Raw genomic sequence first — 14,568 nt, 5'->3', positions numbered from 1 at the left:
ACTTCTTTTATTTCTTATAAAATGGCTATGTATCAAATTTGATGAAAATCTGTTGAAAACTGAAAAGGTTATACTTTTTAATTGAATTAATTTCTCGATCGTTCCTATAGGAGCTTTATGATATAGTCGTCCGATTTTCATAAAATTGTACACAAAATTGTAGAATAATATGAAATGGCTATATCTCAAATTTGATCAAATTCTGTTAAAAACTAAAAATGTTATAATTTTTTTTGTTAACATTTTCCGATCATTCCTATGGCAGCTATATGATATAATCGTCCGATCCGGCCCGTTCCGACATATATACGAGTGAGAGTATATAGAAGACTAACTGCAAAGTTTCATTCAGATAGCTTCAAAACTGAGAGACTAGTTTGCGTAGAAACGGACAGACGGACAGACGGACATGGCTAGATCGACTCGTCTGTTGGTCCTGATCAACAATATATATACTTTATATAGTCGGAGGTGCCTCCTTCACTGCGTTGCAAACTTCTGACTGAAATTATAATACCCTGCAAGGGTATAAAAAAGAGGAAGCGAAACTGAAACTGCCACCGATGCAAAAAACTGAAACTGCAAATAAAAATAAAAATAAAAGCTCCTAGAGCAGAGAAGTAACAACCGCAAGGCTGTTTGCCGGATAAAATGGTGGGGACTGAGAGGGGGCCTGAGGCGGTTTGACGGGGTCTGAGGGGAGGTTCCAGAGGGCGGTCTGTGGTGTGCGGCGGGCGTGGTCGAGGGCCAAGGGCGTAGCTGGAAGCCACCGATTTATCCCCAAGGGCCCCATCGAGTAGAAGAGTACTATATTACGTGACCAGCCGGCAAAATGACAACCGTAAATCTGCGGTATATTTCATGTGGTTGAACGGACCAAAAAAAAAAGGGGGCCGCTGGCTTTTGTGTTTTTTAGGAGTTAAAAGCTGGATATAAATACAATATATATTATAGGATTTACAGACAAGGTTTAACCGATGATTTTAACAGACTTTAAAGAAGAACACAAACAAAAACCTAAATATAATAATATATATTTTATATTTTATATAGAACATATATTTTATTGATAAATTATATATATTTTTTCTATATAAAATATACTTATTTAAACAAAAATCCATATTACTCATACGCCCCCACTGACACCCTGTAAAAACCTCGACTTTTTGCCCTAAAGAAGTCGTCTACGTGGCTTTAACCTGAACTTTGCCATTTTAAGGACCAACTTTAATGCAGAATTGGCTTTAAACAGCACAAAATAAAAACAAAATAATAAAAGAAACAACAGAAAAGGTCCAACAACAGTTGCTTATCTTGGCCAAGAAGATAAAATGAGGAAGATGTAAACTCTCGAGACTCTGTTGGCCATATGCGATTGACCCTTTTTGGCCGAGACAGAGCGCAAAAGTAGGCGTAAGAAGGCAACAAAAAGTTTAGCAACAACCAGGACCTAAAACGGTCTGGCAATAAAGCAGAAGGAATAAAATGGTGAAATTAGGGAGCAAAAAGGAGGCAAGAACGTGTGCTTGCTTCTCTTTTTTTGTGTGGGTTCATAAAAATTTCTTCTTCCCTTTTGTATTTCTGTTATGTTTTCGTTTCGGCCGTCATAAAAATAACGACAGAATCCCTCAAAAACAACAGGCAAAGTCTGAGTTAAGGTCGTTTAAGGGTCATTACACACACAAACACATGCACACACACAAACATATAGATGTGCATAAATAAAGGACTCCGGCATGTGTAATAAGTGTTTATGTTTGAGAGCTGTAAGTCATCTGAAGTGTTGATGATAACTCACCAAGTTTAAGGCTTAAAGGCAAACGACGGCGGTGGGTCCGAAAAGTTGGCTAATTTTTATGAATACTCCTTAATGGCAGTAGCTTTTTACCGTTATAATTTTTAATATTTATTTTGGTAAATAATTTAAGCATGGGGAGTGGTCACAATATGTGTTTTTATGTTGCCGAAAAGACTAGGGGTTTTAAAATCCTGGAAAGGGGGTCTAAAAGTATGGAATTATATTTTTTGGGTATTAATTTTTTCGATTTAAAAACAAAAACTTTAACAAGTAAATGCTTTATGAGTTTCCTAATTGATCTCTTAACTTAAAAGCTTAAGCAAGTTTGTTCTATTGAGGTTTTCATTACAATTCACCAACAACTTGAACAATTAGTTACTTTTTGAAACCAATTCTTTAGCTTTTTACATTTTTTTTTTCTTTTATCTCAAAAGTTTTCATCCATTGCACTTTGTTGAGTTCTCGGCTGCTTCCTTGTCTCTCATTTTATTTATTTCCTTTTTGATTTATTACCTCAGTTACGCGCTGCCCTGCCGTTCATTGTTGTTGTTTATCACACAGCAAACAGTTTAATTTATATGACAAGCCATAAATTGACGCGTCGGGAGCGGTGACAAATAATAATAAAAAGGAATAAACACACACAAAAACAAAAAATTACCAAGGCACAAGTGATTTTTTACATTTTTTTTTTCTACAACGATTCTCCAATGCTATTTTTCATCATAATTTTTAAGGTTCCTCGTTTCTCTCTTTCGCTCTCTCTTGCATTCACTCTCGCTCTCTCTCTCTGTTCCTGGCTGCCGTCGGCGGACTCGGCGTCGTATACTTGATATTTCTCGATTTCCGTTCGATTTGTTGAAACTTTTTCACCAATATTACAACGCGTTATCAACAATAGTTGTAAAATTATTGTCAGATTGTGTTTTTTTATTTAAGTTATTAATATTTAGTATTTCTTTTTTGTTTGGTGGCCAAGTGAAAAATCCGTTGCACGTAATTAACGCAATTAAAATCAAAACATTAATGACCTGCGCTCCTTTTGGACCGACGTCGCCGTCGACAGCGGCGCTGGCTGCGCAGCCCGGTCTGCCGTCGCAGGCGCCAAACAGCAGACGGGCAGAGTTTTCCCTTGGACTTTTCAGCTAAATTTAGTTTTTTTTTTTAGAATTGTAAAAATACTAATAATTTTTAGATTGCCAAAGTTGGTATAAATAATAATTATTGTTGAGTTATTGATGTGGTAAGGATTCTAAATATACATCTCTTTAGATGTGGGTGGATGCGTGTGTGTGTTGCAAATTCGTTGCCTACTCTTTGGGGCCAGCAGCCATTTTGTTCTGCCTGCGTCGACGTCGACGGCAACTGAAGAGGCCGCCGACGCTTTGCTATTTCCATCTCTCTCTCTGGCTCTCGTCCACAGTCTGCGCAACTGCAAAAAGCAAGAGAACAAACGGCGGGTTCTCTCTAATTCGCTTTCGCTCTCTCTCTCTCTCTGTCCTTCGCCATTACTCTCTCTAGCTCCCTTTCTCCGTCTCCCTCTCTCTATCTATCTTTTTCTCTGTCTGTCTCTTTTTTGGGGCTGTTGGTGGGGTAAAAAAAATGGCAGCGTTGAAATATTTAACGCTGCTAAGTATGCTACGAAAATATTTTTGCCAAGAAAAAAGGAATGTTTCTGTTTTTTCTGCCAAAAAAAAAAGGAATATATATGGATGTGGTACAAAAATGTAGAAAAAAACATAAATAAAGGAAGAAAAATAAAAGAAAACACGCTCAAACATACACACACACACACACACACATAAGCATTATTCGAGGCGATAAAGGCGTTGCTGCGTGTGACAGCCAAAGCAGTAATGTGTGTGTACGTGTGAAGAGGAAATAGAAATACAAGAACAACAAGGATGTAAACATTCAGCATAAATTTAAAACGAAATTATTTAAATATTACATTAAAATTAACATTAACTTTGAAAGAAAATAAGCAATATTGGAATTTAAAATAAACATAATAAGTCTCTTTCAAGTTTTTTGATTATTATAATTCATATTATATTTTTTATTAAAATTTTTTGAATTATTACATTGCTGATTTGCTGTTTGCCTTGTACGTTTTATATATTTATTATATTTAGTTAAACCTATTTTGGTCTTTATTTTGTTTTATTTGGATTAGTAAAACAAAATATACATGTTTTTTTTAACTTTAATATACTTTCTTTAAATGCATTTACTTAATTTCATGTGATTTACTTAATTCTTTAAATTTAATTTCTATTTATTGCTTTATTCTCTTTAATTTAAAGCCTTAATTGCCATTTGTTGGCCGTTGAAAACTTGGCAAATGTCAAATAATTATCCAGACTGAACTTTAAAGCTTAAACCACTCTCTCGCACACTCTCAAACACACACACATCCTTTAAAACTTTGCCCGTCGAGTGAAAAGGGTAAACAAAAGGATACTCTGGATGGGGTTGAAGGAACAAAAAAATATAACGTAGAAGGAGAACATTTTGCAGCTGCTTTTGGCTTTAATGCGTTTTTCCGGGCTGCCTCTTTTTGGCGTTTTTGTATTGGTTTTATTATGGCCAAGTCAGGAATGTACAATTATAGCCATTAAAAAGGCTTTAACATGGTTAAAAGGAGTTTCTTAACAGAACATTTATTTTCATTTGAAATATTTTTTAATTTGAAATATCATTGAGATTAAGTCAAAATGTAATATCTTAATAACGTAATTTCATAATCACTCCTTATATTACTCACTCGTACTCCCTCATGCACCTATATTTATATATATATGTATATATAGTCTGCCTGTATGTACTTGTGTCCTATTATCTTATGCATGAGTCTCTGTTTTATTTATACGATTTGTGTCAATATTTGCCAAGCATTTAGCCGCGCGACTTTTGCAATGCCTTTCTTGCCTCCCTTAGCGCCAGTTTCCCCTAAAAATTTTCTACTTCACAAAATATTTTCCAGGATTACAAAAGACAACAGAGCAAGGAAGTAAACAAAAATGAAATGTAGGAAGAGGAGAAAAAAAAAAAGGAAATTTGGCGCTGGAAAAATCAACAATCAGCAGCAGAAGCAGTAGTAGTAGTAGGAAAAACATCAATATCAACATTCAAAGTTTGGCTGAAAAACAATGGCCGGCATTTTCTTTTATTCCCACGGTAATTTGAATGGCAAATATTTCGATGGCAAACGATAAACAATTAGTGCAAACAAATAGACAAACTGCGTCACAAATTAAAATATATATATTTCGTTGCACAAAATTGCGCCTAAATATACCCAAAAGCGTACCACGTGTCGTATGCGTAATTTTGTATTTATTGCTGATGGAATTTGCAGATACGTGAGAACCAGAGAACCCCAACAAAGGGCGGAGGGGTTAAAGGGGTTTTGCATTTCCGAGGGACAAAACTCTCATTAGCAAAGATGAGCCCCAATTGGGATAGGAGTTGAAATTTATGAGGTCCTGATTTCAGATTTCAGCTCAAATAGATAGAAGATTGGCAAGGAAATTTTAAGCTTTTGGAAGGAAGTTAACATGGGAATTTTTATAAACTTTTTAATCTAGTATAGGATAATATTAAATAGGACTTACCACTCAGCGAATTTTGGCCGCAGGATGGCGCCTTTCCCAACAGATAGTCGGCATTGCAGATGAACTTATTGTCGTCCAGCACATAGAGCTGCTCACCTGTGCTCAGCTGTTTGCGGCATATGCAGCAGGTGAAGCAATTTAAATGGAATACCTTATCCCTGGGCTTACGCACTAGATCCGATGGGGCAATACCCTGGCCACAGCCACTGCACTTGGTGCCATAACGTCTGGAAGAAAATATATATACAAACATATATTATAGTTATTTAAAGATATTGAATTCCTACTCTAAAGCTAGTTTCTAGTTCTCGAAACCCTCTCATTTCTAGCTCACATTTTTCTTTTAATTTTCCCTGGCAGTACCTTTCAATGGCAAAGTCAGGAATTCATTTTGCCCTTACTTTCTGAGCTTTTCTCGTTTATGGATGGCTTTTGTCTATCGCTGTCACTTGTTAACCTTTTACCAACTGGCGCTGATTGATAGGACACCTTTCCACTTAGCCATCCTTCCATATATTCATCCTTCCATTCATTCGTTTATTCATCCTTCCTTCCAACCATTCTGTCGTCTTTCCACAAAACCCTTTCAGCAAATCAAGGAGCTGGGCCAGGATTTGATTTCATTTTGATTTGCTCAGGTATTTTGCATGTTAATTGCTTTCTCGCCCGGCGTTCTACTCGTAGCTACCGATTTTTTATTTTTTCCATTAATTTCTTCTTTTTTTTTTTTAACCCCTTTATTCTTTTTGTTTTCTATTTTTTCAATTAGCTGAATAACACCGGCGACCGGTGTGAAATCAAATGGAACAAGTCAAAGTGCCAATGCTGCGAATGCCAACTTGGCTTAATTGATTTGATTTTGCTTTGTTTTGGGAACTGATTTAATGGTTTGAGAAATTTAAAGATTTAAACTATATGATACTATATAAATATGATTATATTTATATTTATACTATTAAACGCACCTGAAGAAATCGCTGCGACAGTAGAGCTTCGATTCGCGGCTAAAGCATTTGTCGGTTAGCGGTTGTAGGCATTCACAGCACCGTACGCAGGAGGCATGCCAGGCGCGTTCCAGGACATTTAGCAGGAACTTGTCCAGGATGGGTTTATTGCAACCGGCACAGGGATCGCCCACACCAACGGGCGGTTCACTGCGACCTGTTTAAAAAAAGGAAAAATATAGAAAAGGTTAGGATAAATAAGTAAAATATATAAATAAGGATTACCCCCTTATTACAATATGTTTATATTGAAACATTAATAATTTGTAGCTACCTAAACTTCTTTTTAATTGAGCTGAAAAATCTGTGGTCACTTTAACTTGTGGGGAGGGGGGAAAGCTGGGAAAATCAGCGGGGAAAGCGGGGTTGCAAGAGCACTCAACTGTGCGTCCGAAAATCCTTCGAGGCGCAAATTAGCACCTCGCTCTGGTTGCCTCATTAAGTTTGCACATGTGTGTGTGTGTTTGTGTGTGTGGGTTCCTTTGCTCTCCGCCTCCTCCCCCTCCCCATCCCCCTTTCCCAGTACTCTTACACACCTGAAAATGAGCAATTCCCAGGTGCGTGGCCTTGGACAGGTGCAAACATTTGAGGATTTACAATTTGCACTTTGCATTTTGCATTTACACAAATTTGGTAATTGCCGGGGAGAAAGGATAATGACCTCCCTTTCCCAAACTAAATCAGGAGTTTAGTTTTATTTTGAGTTCTTTACACTTTTCTCCCTCATCTTACTATAGATTTAAATTACTCTTTGAATACCTATCAGAAATTATATTCGACATTATTTTAGAAATTATTTGGGAACTATAAAACTAATTTCAAATGTCTTACAAATAAATAAACTTATTAAAAAGATTAATATTTTATAAATCTTCGCATTGATGAGATAGACGATAAATATACGTTAATATAAGTACTTCTTTCAAGACTATACTAAAATATATAATAATCATTCAAATAACTTTGATTTTATGTATTTATTATTAAGTTTAATATTATAATTTTAGCTTTTAGTCACATTTAATATTGAATATTCGTAATATTTAATATTGTGAATATTTAAAAAACTCTATCCGTTATTTTCGGTGCAAGAATCAATGTTTTAAGATCTTCCACCTTGTTAGTTCTGCCAGAAAAGGCGGTTCCGGAGGCGTGGCACATACACATATACATATATATGTATATATATATATATATAATACATATAGGTTTCTTTTTTATTCGGGGCGAGTACCACCTCTGTGCTGTGTGTGAATAAGCAAAATCGAGAGAAGTGCAACCGAATAATGATAGAGGCCAAGCCAAAATGGAGCCCCGAGGCCTGAGAAACTTGAGTCGAGAGAAAAAAAAAGAATAAAAAATAAAACAAAAGTGGGAGTAAAGAAGAGGGGGGGAGTCAGGGAGAAGGATTCCTCCTCCAAAAGAGAGATAAAGGAGGTGGAAGCTGGTGGATAAGGAGCTGAACCAACTGCCTCCTTTCGCAGTCAATCAGTCAATGGAGTTGCAAAAGGCCAGGAACTCGCTTCCTTTTCTTTATATTTTTTTTTTTGTACTTTTTTGTATTTTTAATTCCTAAAAGAAGAACAAACTTTTGTGTTCGTTTGTTCAACATTTGCAGGTGAGGCCTACTTGGCGGGCGTGACCAGGTACAAAATATATATATACATATATATAAACACAAGAGTCCGCAAAATATAAAAGAAACTGAAAACAAGCCACAGAAAATGCAGAGGAGAGTCAAAAAAAAAAAAAAAAAAAAAAAAAAAAAAAAAAACCGAAACTTGTGTGTGAAAATTTATTTTCATTCAAAAAGTTTTTAAACATTCAAGGCGGGGAGACCAGGAAGAGGTGAGAAAAATGAGGAAGAGGCGGGAACAGCAGAAGGAGAATTCGGAAAGGAAGAGCCAAAGCAAGTGGAAGGAGGAAGGGAGGATGTTTTAAATAAAGAAAGGATGGATAAAAAGGAGTCACATGAATGGGAAAAGGAAGTGGGAGGAATGTGATGGGAACTAAATGATAAATACAAACAACAAAATATAAATAAATATGAAAAGATAAAAAACAAGAAAAAAAATATATTAATAAATAGGAAAAGTTTAAATTGATTGACTTATACACAAATATTATAAGAATATTACCTACATCCTTCATAAATGTCCCCTTTTATTAATCCTAAAAACATTAAATCAAACCAAACCTACCAATTGGTAAAAGAAAACTACAAATTGCTGCTTCAAAAATAATATATAAATATGAATAATAAACATAAGTAATGATAAAAAATAAACCAAACGTTTATAGAAACGAATATTAACGACCAAGAATAAACCCCAGCGAGAAGACAAATTACTGACACTGCCAAAGGAGATGAACGGAATTCCTCTGTTCCTCTGCTCAAAAATATATATCATAAACTCCCTTCAAAATTCCTTCAACTCCCACAATGACATGACCCACATTAATAAAGCTTAGGGTGTAGCCTCTTCAACATTTTTTTCATCTCCTTCATATTATTATTAATATTATTATATTGTTTTTTTTTCGCGTTACTCATACGCCCCGTACAACCGACAGTAGCCACAGCCTCGAGCTTCGAACTGATAAAACCCCAAAAAAAAAAGAGAAACAAAATGAATGAATGAATGAAGCCCCCAGGAAGGCGGTGCGGGGCACGACAGCAAATGCTTGGCCGTTATAAATGAGCAACTGACACACTGATTGATTGACGAATTGACTCATTTTCGCTGCTAACACAAGAGCAGAGAACCAAAAAAAAAAAAAAGAAAACAAGAAGTAAAAGAACAGGAAAGAAGGAGCTTGAAGAACAGCCAAGAATTATAACGAACATCCTACCTACCTACCAGTAACATCAACAACAACACCAACAATACCAACACCAACAACAACAACATCATCGCAAGTGGCAAGTTGCAAGTTTCAAGTCCAGACCTTGCCGCATATGTCAAAATTGACGGATGTTATCAATCATTTCATGCCGCTGCAGACAATTTTTAATGAAGGTTATAGACGTTTATAGACGGAACGAAATGGCGGGATGCGGATGTATTTGGGGGAATGGGAATGAGGATGGGCATGGGGCATGGTGCATGTGGACTCTGATGTTGAGGAGATGCTGCCAGAACGAAAACCTGAGCAGCAAACGGACCCCGGAGCGAGGCTCAATGAACTATACGAAAGCGTTGAAAACTTGGGTTAAATGTGGTTCGTGTTGCTGTCGTGCATGTTACTGTTCGTTACTGTTGGTGTAATTTCTGTAGTCTTTCTTGTGCTTTGTTGTAATTACGGTTGTTTTGCTGGTGTCGCATTTAATGGTTATTCTATATCTGTATTGGTGCTATTATTTATTGTTTTTATGGTGGTAATTATGTTTGGCAAATATTTAAGTTTCTATTGCCGTTCTTAATAGAACCACTTAATATCAGTTGGTTTACTATATAGGTAGTTTATGTATAATTGATGTTAACATTGTTGTAATTGTAGATTTTTGTTTTTTTTTTAATTATTATTGTAATTTTTCTTTATCTTTTGAAATATATTTTATATATTTTATAATTTCTATATATGATCGTTGGTGTAATTATTTACCTAAATTACAACTGTAAATTGATACTTTTAAGTGATTCATAAAATGCACTTTTAATTGATTGTACTTTTCTTTTTGATTTCTAGTCTTTAGTGAATTTTTCATTAATTGTTTTTAGCATTTTAGCTACCCGAAACCTATAAACTTCCTCTTTGCCTTGGCAGTTTTTCGGGACTTTTTATCAAGCCACTTCTTTTTTGTTTTCTTCTTGTGTTTTTTTAATTTTTTACTTTATACATTTCTTTTTCGCCCTCTGTCAGTTGTGTCCGGCACCTTGGCGGGCCCTGGACTTTATTATTCGTGCCTTCTGGCGCGTTTTTAAAAAGCGACAAATTGTTGTTTGCAGACGCCGACCACGTTGTTGTTGCCTGTTGGTGTTTGTGGTGTTGTTGTTGTTGGTGTTGGTGTTATTGTTGTTGTTGTTGCTTCTGCTGCTTAAGTGTCGCAATTTAAATATTGTTGAGTGCACTTTTGGCTACCGTTGGCCATTTATTTTCGCTGAAATTTATGTAACGATGTGAAAAATTGCCAGCTACTGGAACGAAGCGAAATATCTCGGCTCTAGGCGCTTCTCATTGCCATTTTTTTTTTTGGTACTCTTTCTCTACAGTTCAGTTTTTTTCTCTGAATTTTTTTCTCTATGCCGAGGATAAATATTGATTTGTATATATTTTTAAATATATGTTAAAGAGCTTAAAGCTCAATATATATTATAAAAGAAAGAAGAAGGTTTCTGAATAGTTTTAATATTCTTAAAAATAATATATATTTGTATAAATATAAATAGTCTGAGTTTGCTTACTGCTTAAACTAAAGTTCCCTAGTAAAAAGTTATATAAAAACTTTAATTTTGAATTTGAATTTTAAACATTTTCCTTTTTTTTATTTGTTTATTATAAATTCTTTCTTTCCGTGTGCATGGATCTGTGTGGCAGGCATTGACCGCATCGCAGAACTGAAAGAAAAGTGCAAAGTGGCAGCCGAGACACGTACAAAGCATTTTGCACAACATTTTCCGCGCTCACACACACCCATTTATATACATATATATATAGATATATATATATATATATGGAAGGCTATATAATTGTGTTCCAGCTTCTCCGCAATCCACGGACTAACTGCATTTATAATGCAAGCAACAGCAGCAGCTTCTTCATGGCTCGCTGGGTTGTTCCCGGCAACACCCAAAAGACCGGCCCAAAAAAAAAGAAAAAAAAAATACAACAAAATAAAAAATATATAAAAAAAGTAAGGAAAAAAATATAAGGATGAGTCTGGAAAAAAATAACAAATGAACTGAACTCTGTTCCCCAGCTGCCGTAACTGCTTCTGCTGTGGCTTGACCAACATCAGGCCACAGAAAGTACAGTGAGGCTTTTGTAGTAAACGAAATTCAAAAGTCATTAATATATAAAAAAATAAACAAATTGAGGTTTTTATATTTGATATATTTTTATATATTTTCTCTTTATTAGAACCCTAGAAATATAAAATAATCTCGTCTTAAGCGAAGCATTCGAAATTAAGACTCAAGAACTTGAGCTTATATTATTAAATATACTTCACAACTTTTTTTTATTAATTTTAAAGCTACAAAAATATATATTCTCCTACAACTTTAGAGGCTTAATTTTTCTTCCAACTCGAAACCCCACTGTGCACAATGGCCACAGAAGCAACCACAACAATGGACAGAAATAGCAAAACCAAACTTTTGACCATTGTCGTCTGCGCCACAAACTGTGAAAAATTCGTTCGACATCAGCAGCAGTGCTGGGTAAAAAAAAAAAAGTGCAACAACAACAGCAAAAAAAAAACAAAAAAAATGGGAAATAATAAAAATCAGCTTCAACTTTTTGCCAAAGCACTTGCTGCGCCATGTTGGTTACGCCCCCTGGCCCTCCTGCACACCGCCCATCACCCCACCCCCCTCGGCTCTTGGCCAAGCTGAAAACGTGACTAAAATGTTAAAGCCACAAGAAAGAAAAGAAAATCCAAACCAGCAGCAGCAACCGTCGCTCAATCGCAATCATTTTCTTTTCTTTCTTTTTTTTCCAGCTGCTGTTTCTTCGCCAAGCCATGTTTTTCCTCCTCTTTTTTCTGTGTTGTATTATTTTTCTATTTGCATGCTCGTACTTTTTATGCTGGGCAAATCTTATGCAAAAATCCAAATGGAAATGCAGCAGCCAAAAGTAGGAAAAAAGCCAAACAAATGGCTGAAATGAAAATGGGAGAGAACCATGGGGAAAAACCAGGGGGAAACGAAGGGAAAAAGGCTAGATAAAGGGAAGTTGCATGGAAGCATTTGCGTAATACGAAATAAACTTGCAGGGAAAACGAGTTGAGGAAAATAGGGGAAAAAGAGAACTAATATTCCAGGGAATTAAATCTTAAAGAAAATGATTTGTTCTGCTGAGAAAGTAACTTAAAAGATTCTTAGTAAATTATTCTTTATATTAATTCAATGTTTATAATATCTATCAATGTTCCAAGGATTGGTTTTTCTCACAAAAACTCACTAAAATGTTGGCTAACCGCATAATTATTTTATTCATAAAATTTTAATAATATTTATAAATATTCCAAAATATATTTGGGTTAAATTTTTAACAACAATTATCGAACTCACTAGCGTATAATCTTCCCACTACATTTATTCAAGTTTCCTTTGCGGCGCCCAACCCTCATAAAACTCATTAATATTCAGTATTTCGTTTTTGTTGTCTTATTTATTTTAATTTTTTTCCCCTTTTTTCTTTGCCGAGACAGCTTTTTTTGTATTTTTATTTTTATTTTGCTATATCGCAACTAATTATGTAATTAAAATGTTAACAAGTTTAACGTGAACAATTTGTGTGAGCGAAGCGATGACAACAAACAGCAACAACAATGATAATATTAATAATATTAATAACAACAACAGCAGCAGCAGAGAAACCGCAAAAATAGGTGTTAAGTTTTATATTAATATTTCAAGCATATCAACAAAAACAAAGCCAAACGGTTGAACTTTAGCCTCGAAGCGAACGCAACATTAAATATTCTTTATGGATTTTATACATCCGAAAAAAAAACAAAAATGTACATATATTAAAAGCAAAAGGGGAGTGGGGATAGTGGGGAGACAGACTCCAAAGAGTCTTCGAGGGCAGACATGGTTTAACCCAGCCACTACTACTTCTGGGGAAACGAGTGGAAAATGCAATCAAAATTGTCAAATCAGGCGCAACGAATTGCATTAAAAATAGGAGACAAAATTGGTGGGGCTTTGGGGGGGAAGAAGGTGAAAAGCTAGCACGGGGAAGAAGCTAAAAGGGAAGTTCGAGAAAGAAATGCAAAAATAGTTCCCAAATAAAAGGTGACTAAAAAAGAAGAAATCAGAGAGGTGTTCAGGAAAATGCAGTGAATTTATTTTAAAACAAGTATTTTCCAGTATATTTTGGTATTTTTCACACCTTTATTGATTGAATTTTTGGGTATATTGTGATACCAAATTTTTTATTATTTTTTTTTAAATATATCTTGCAACTTTAGTCTGAAGCTTGAATCTTTATGAAGGAGTCATTTCTGACCCTATAAATCAAATATATTCTTGATCAGCATCAACAGGCGAATCTTTCTAGCCATCTCCGGCAGAAACAAATTTTGTTAATTTTTTTTCGATAATTTTTTTAAGGTTTTTGCATCGAAGAAATTTGAAAAAAAAATTTAGATTTTAAATAGAGTATGCAAATTTATAAAGCTAGTAAAAAATAACGTAGGACTACTTTCCGAATTCAAATTTGTGCTTTTTTAGCTGAGTTACGCAATTTTTAAGCTTCCATTGGTCGATAAAATTGTCATCCAAAAATATCAATATATATCGATGCAATTGCGAATATTTGAAGCTTAGTTATGATCGATTTCCGATTCGATCCTATAATATGATTGAAAACTGCAAGGATACATAAATACCAGCATTCCGATGTTAGTTTCTTTCTTTTTATTTATTATTTATATTATATTATTATATTTATTTATAAATATTCTTTAAAATAATACATTTCTGAAGGAAATGCAGTGAAAACAAGTATTTTCCGATCAATTTTGCGAGACGAGTAACTAACTAATACTAGGTATTGGCAAAGTATTCCATAAAAAAACTGAGAGGAAACTCCTGCAGTTTCTGTTTCATTTTTTCCTTGTTTTTTCATCGCTTTTTTGTTTTGTTTTTGTGTTTTTTTTTTTTTTTTTGGGCGGAGACGAGGCCTGAATATAATGGCAAAGTAAACAATTTCATGATGCGAGACGATGGCTTCTGGGCTGCCGCCTATCTACATCGAGAGGCCTCACCTCAAGCCGCATAAAACCCCTTTATTTTGAACCCATCGAACCACGTCTGTGTATCTAGCAGATACTTTATATGCATGAGTTACAGAAAAGGAGGCGTATTTCTCTCGCATGCCCTCTCTTTCCACAGTTGTCCTTATCTCCTTGTCTCCCTTATGGTGTGTTGTGTTTGGAAAAATATAAATACAAAAAGGAAAACAACAACAAAGA

The 14,568-nt window shown here is 35.0% G+C and overlaps 1 protein-coding gene across 2 annotated transcripts in view; it reads right to left on the bottom strand.

The window, feature by feature from the left end:
* Positions 1–14,568, bottom strand: part of Lim1 (LIM homeobox 1) — a 65,611-nt gene that overhangs the window by 36,897 nt on the left and 14,146 nt on the right. The window contains exons 2-3 of one of the 2 annotated variants that reach the window (XM_020949684.2): positions 6,384–6,579; positions 5,419–5,645 (exon numbers count right to left, since the gene is read on the bottom strand). In XM_020949684.2, coding sequence (XP_020805343.1) covers positions 5,419–5,645; positions 6,384–6,579 — 423 coding nt within the window. Of the gene's footprint in view, positions 1–1,801; positions 2,006–2,314; positions 2,834–5,418; positions 5,646–6,383; positions 6,580–14,568 lie in introns of those variants that run through there. The other variant, XM_086836407.1, reaches the window with a different exon arrangement.

Source organism: Drosophila serrata, unplaced genomic scaffold (genome assembly GCF_035046125.1).
Source record: "Drosophila serrata isolate PLE 108 unplaced genomic scaffold, ASM3504612v1 contig_276, whole genome shotgun sequence".
NCBI lineage: Eukaryota > Metazoa > Arthropoda > Insecta > Diptera > Drosophilidae > Drosophila > Drosophila serrata.
The sequence above is the reverse complement of the archived record's forward strand: the minus strand, read 5'-3'. Positions and strand labels throughout refer to the sequence as shown.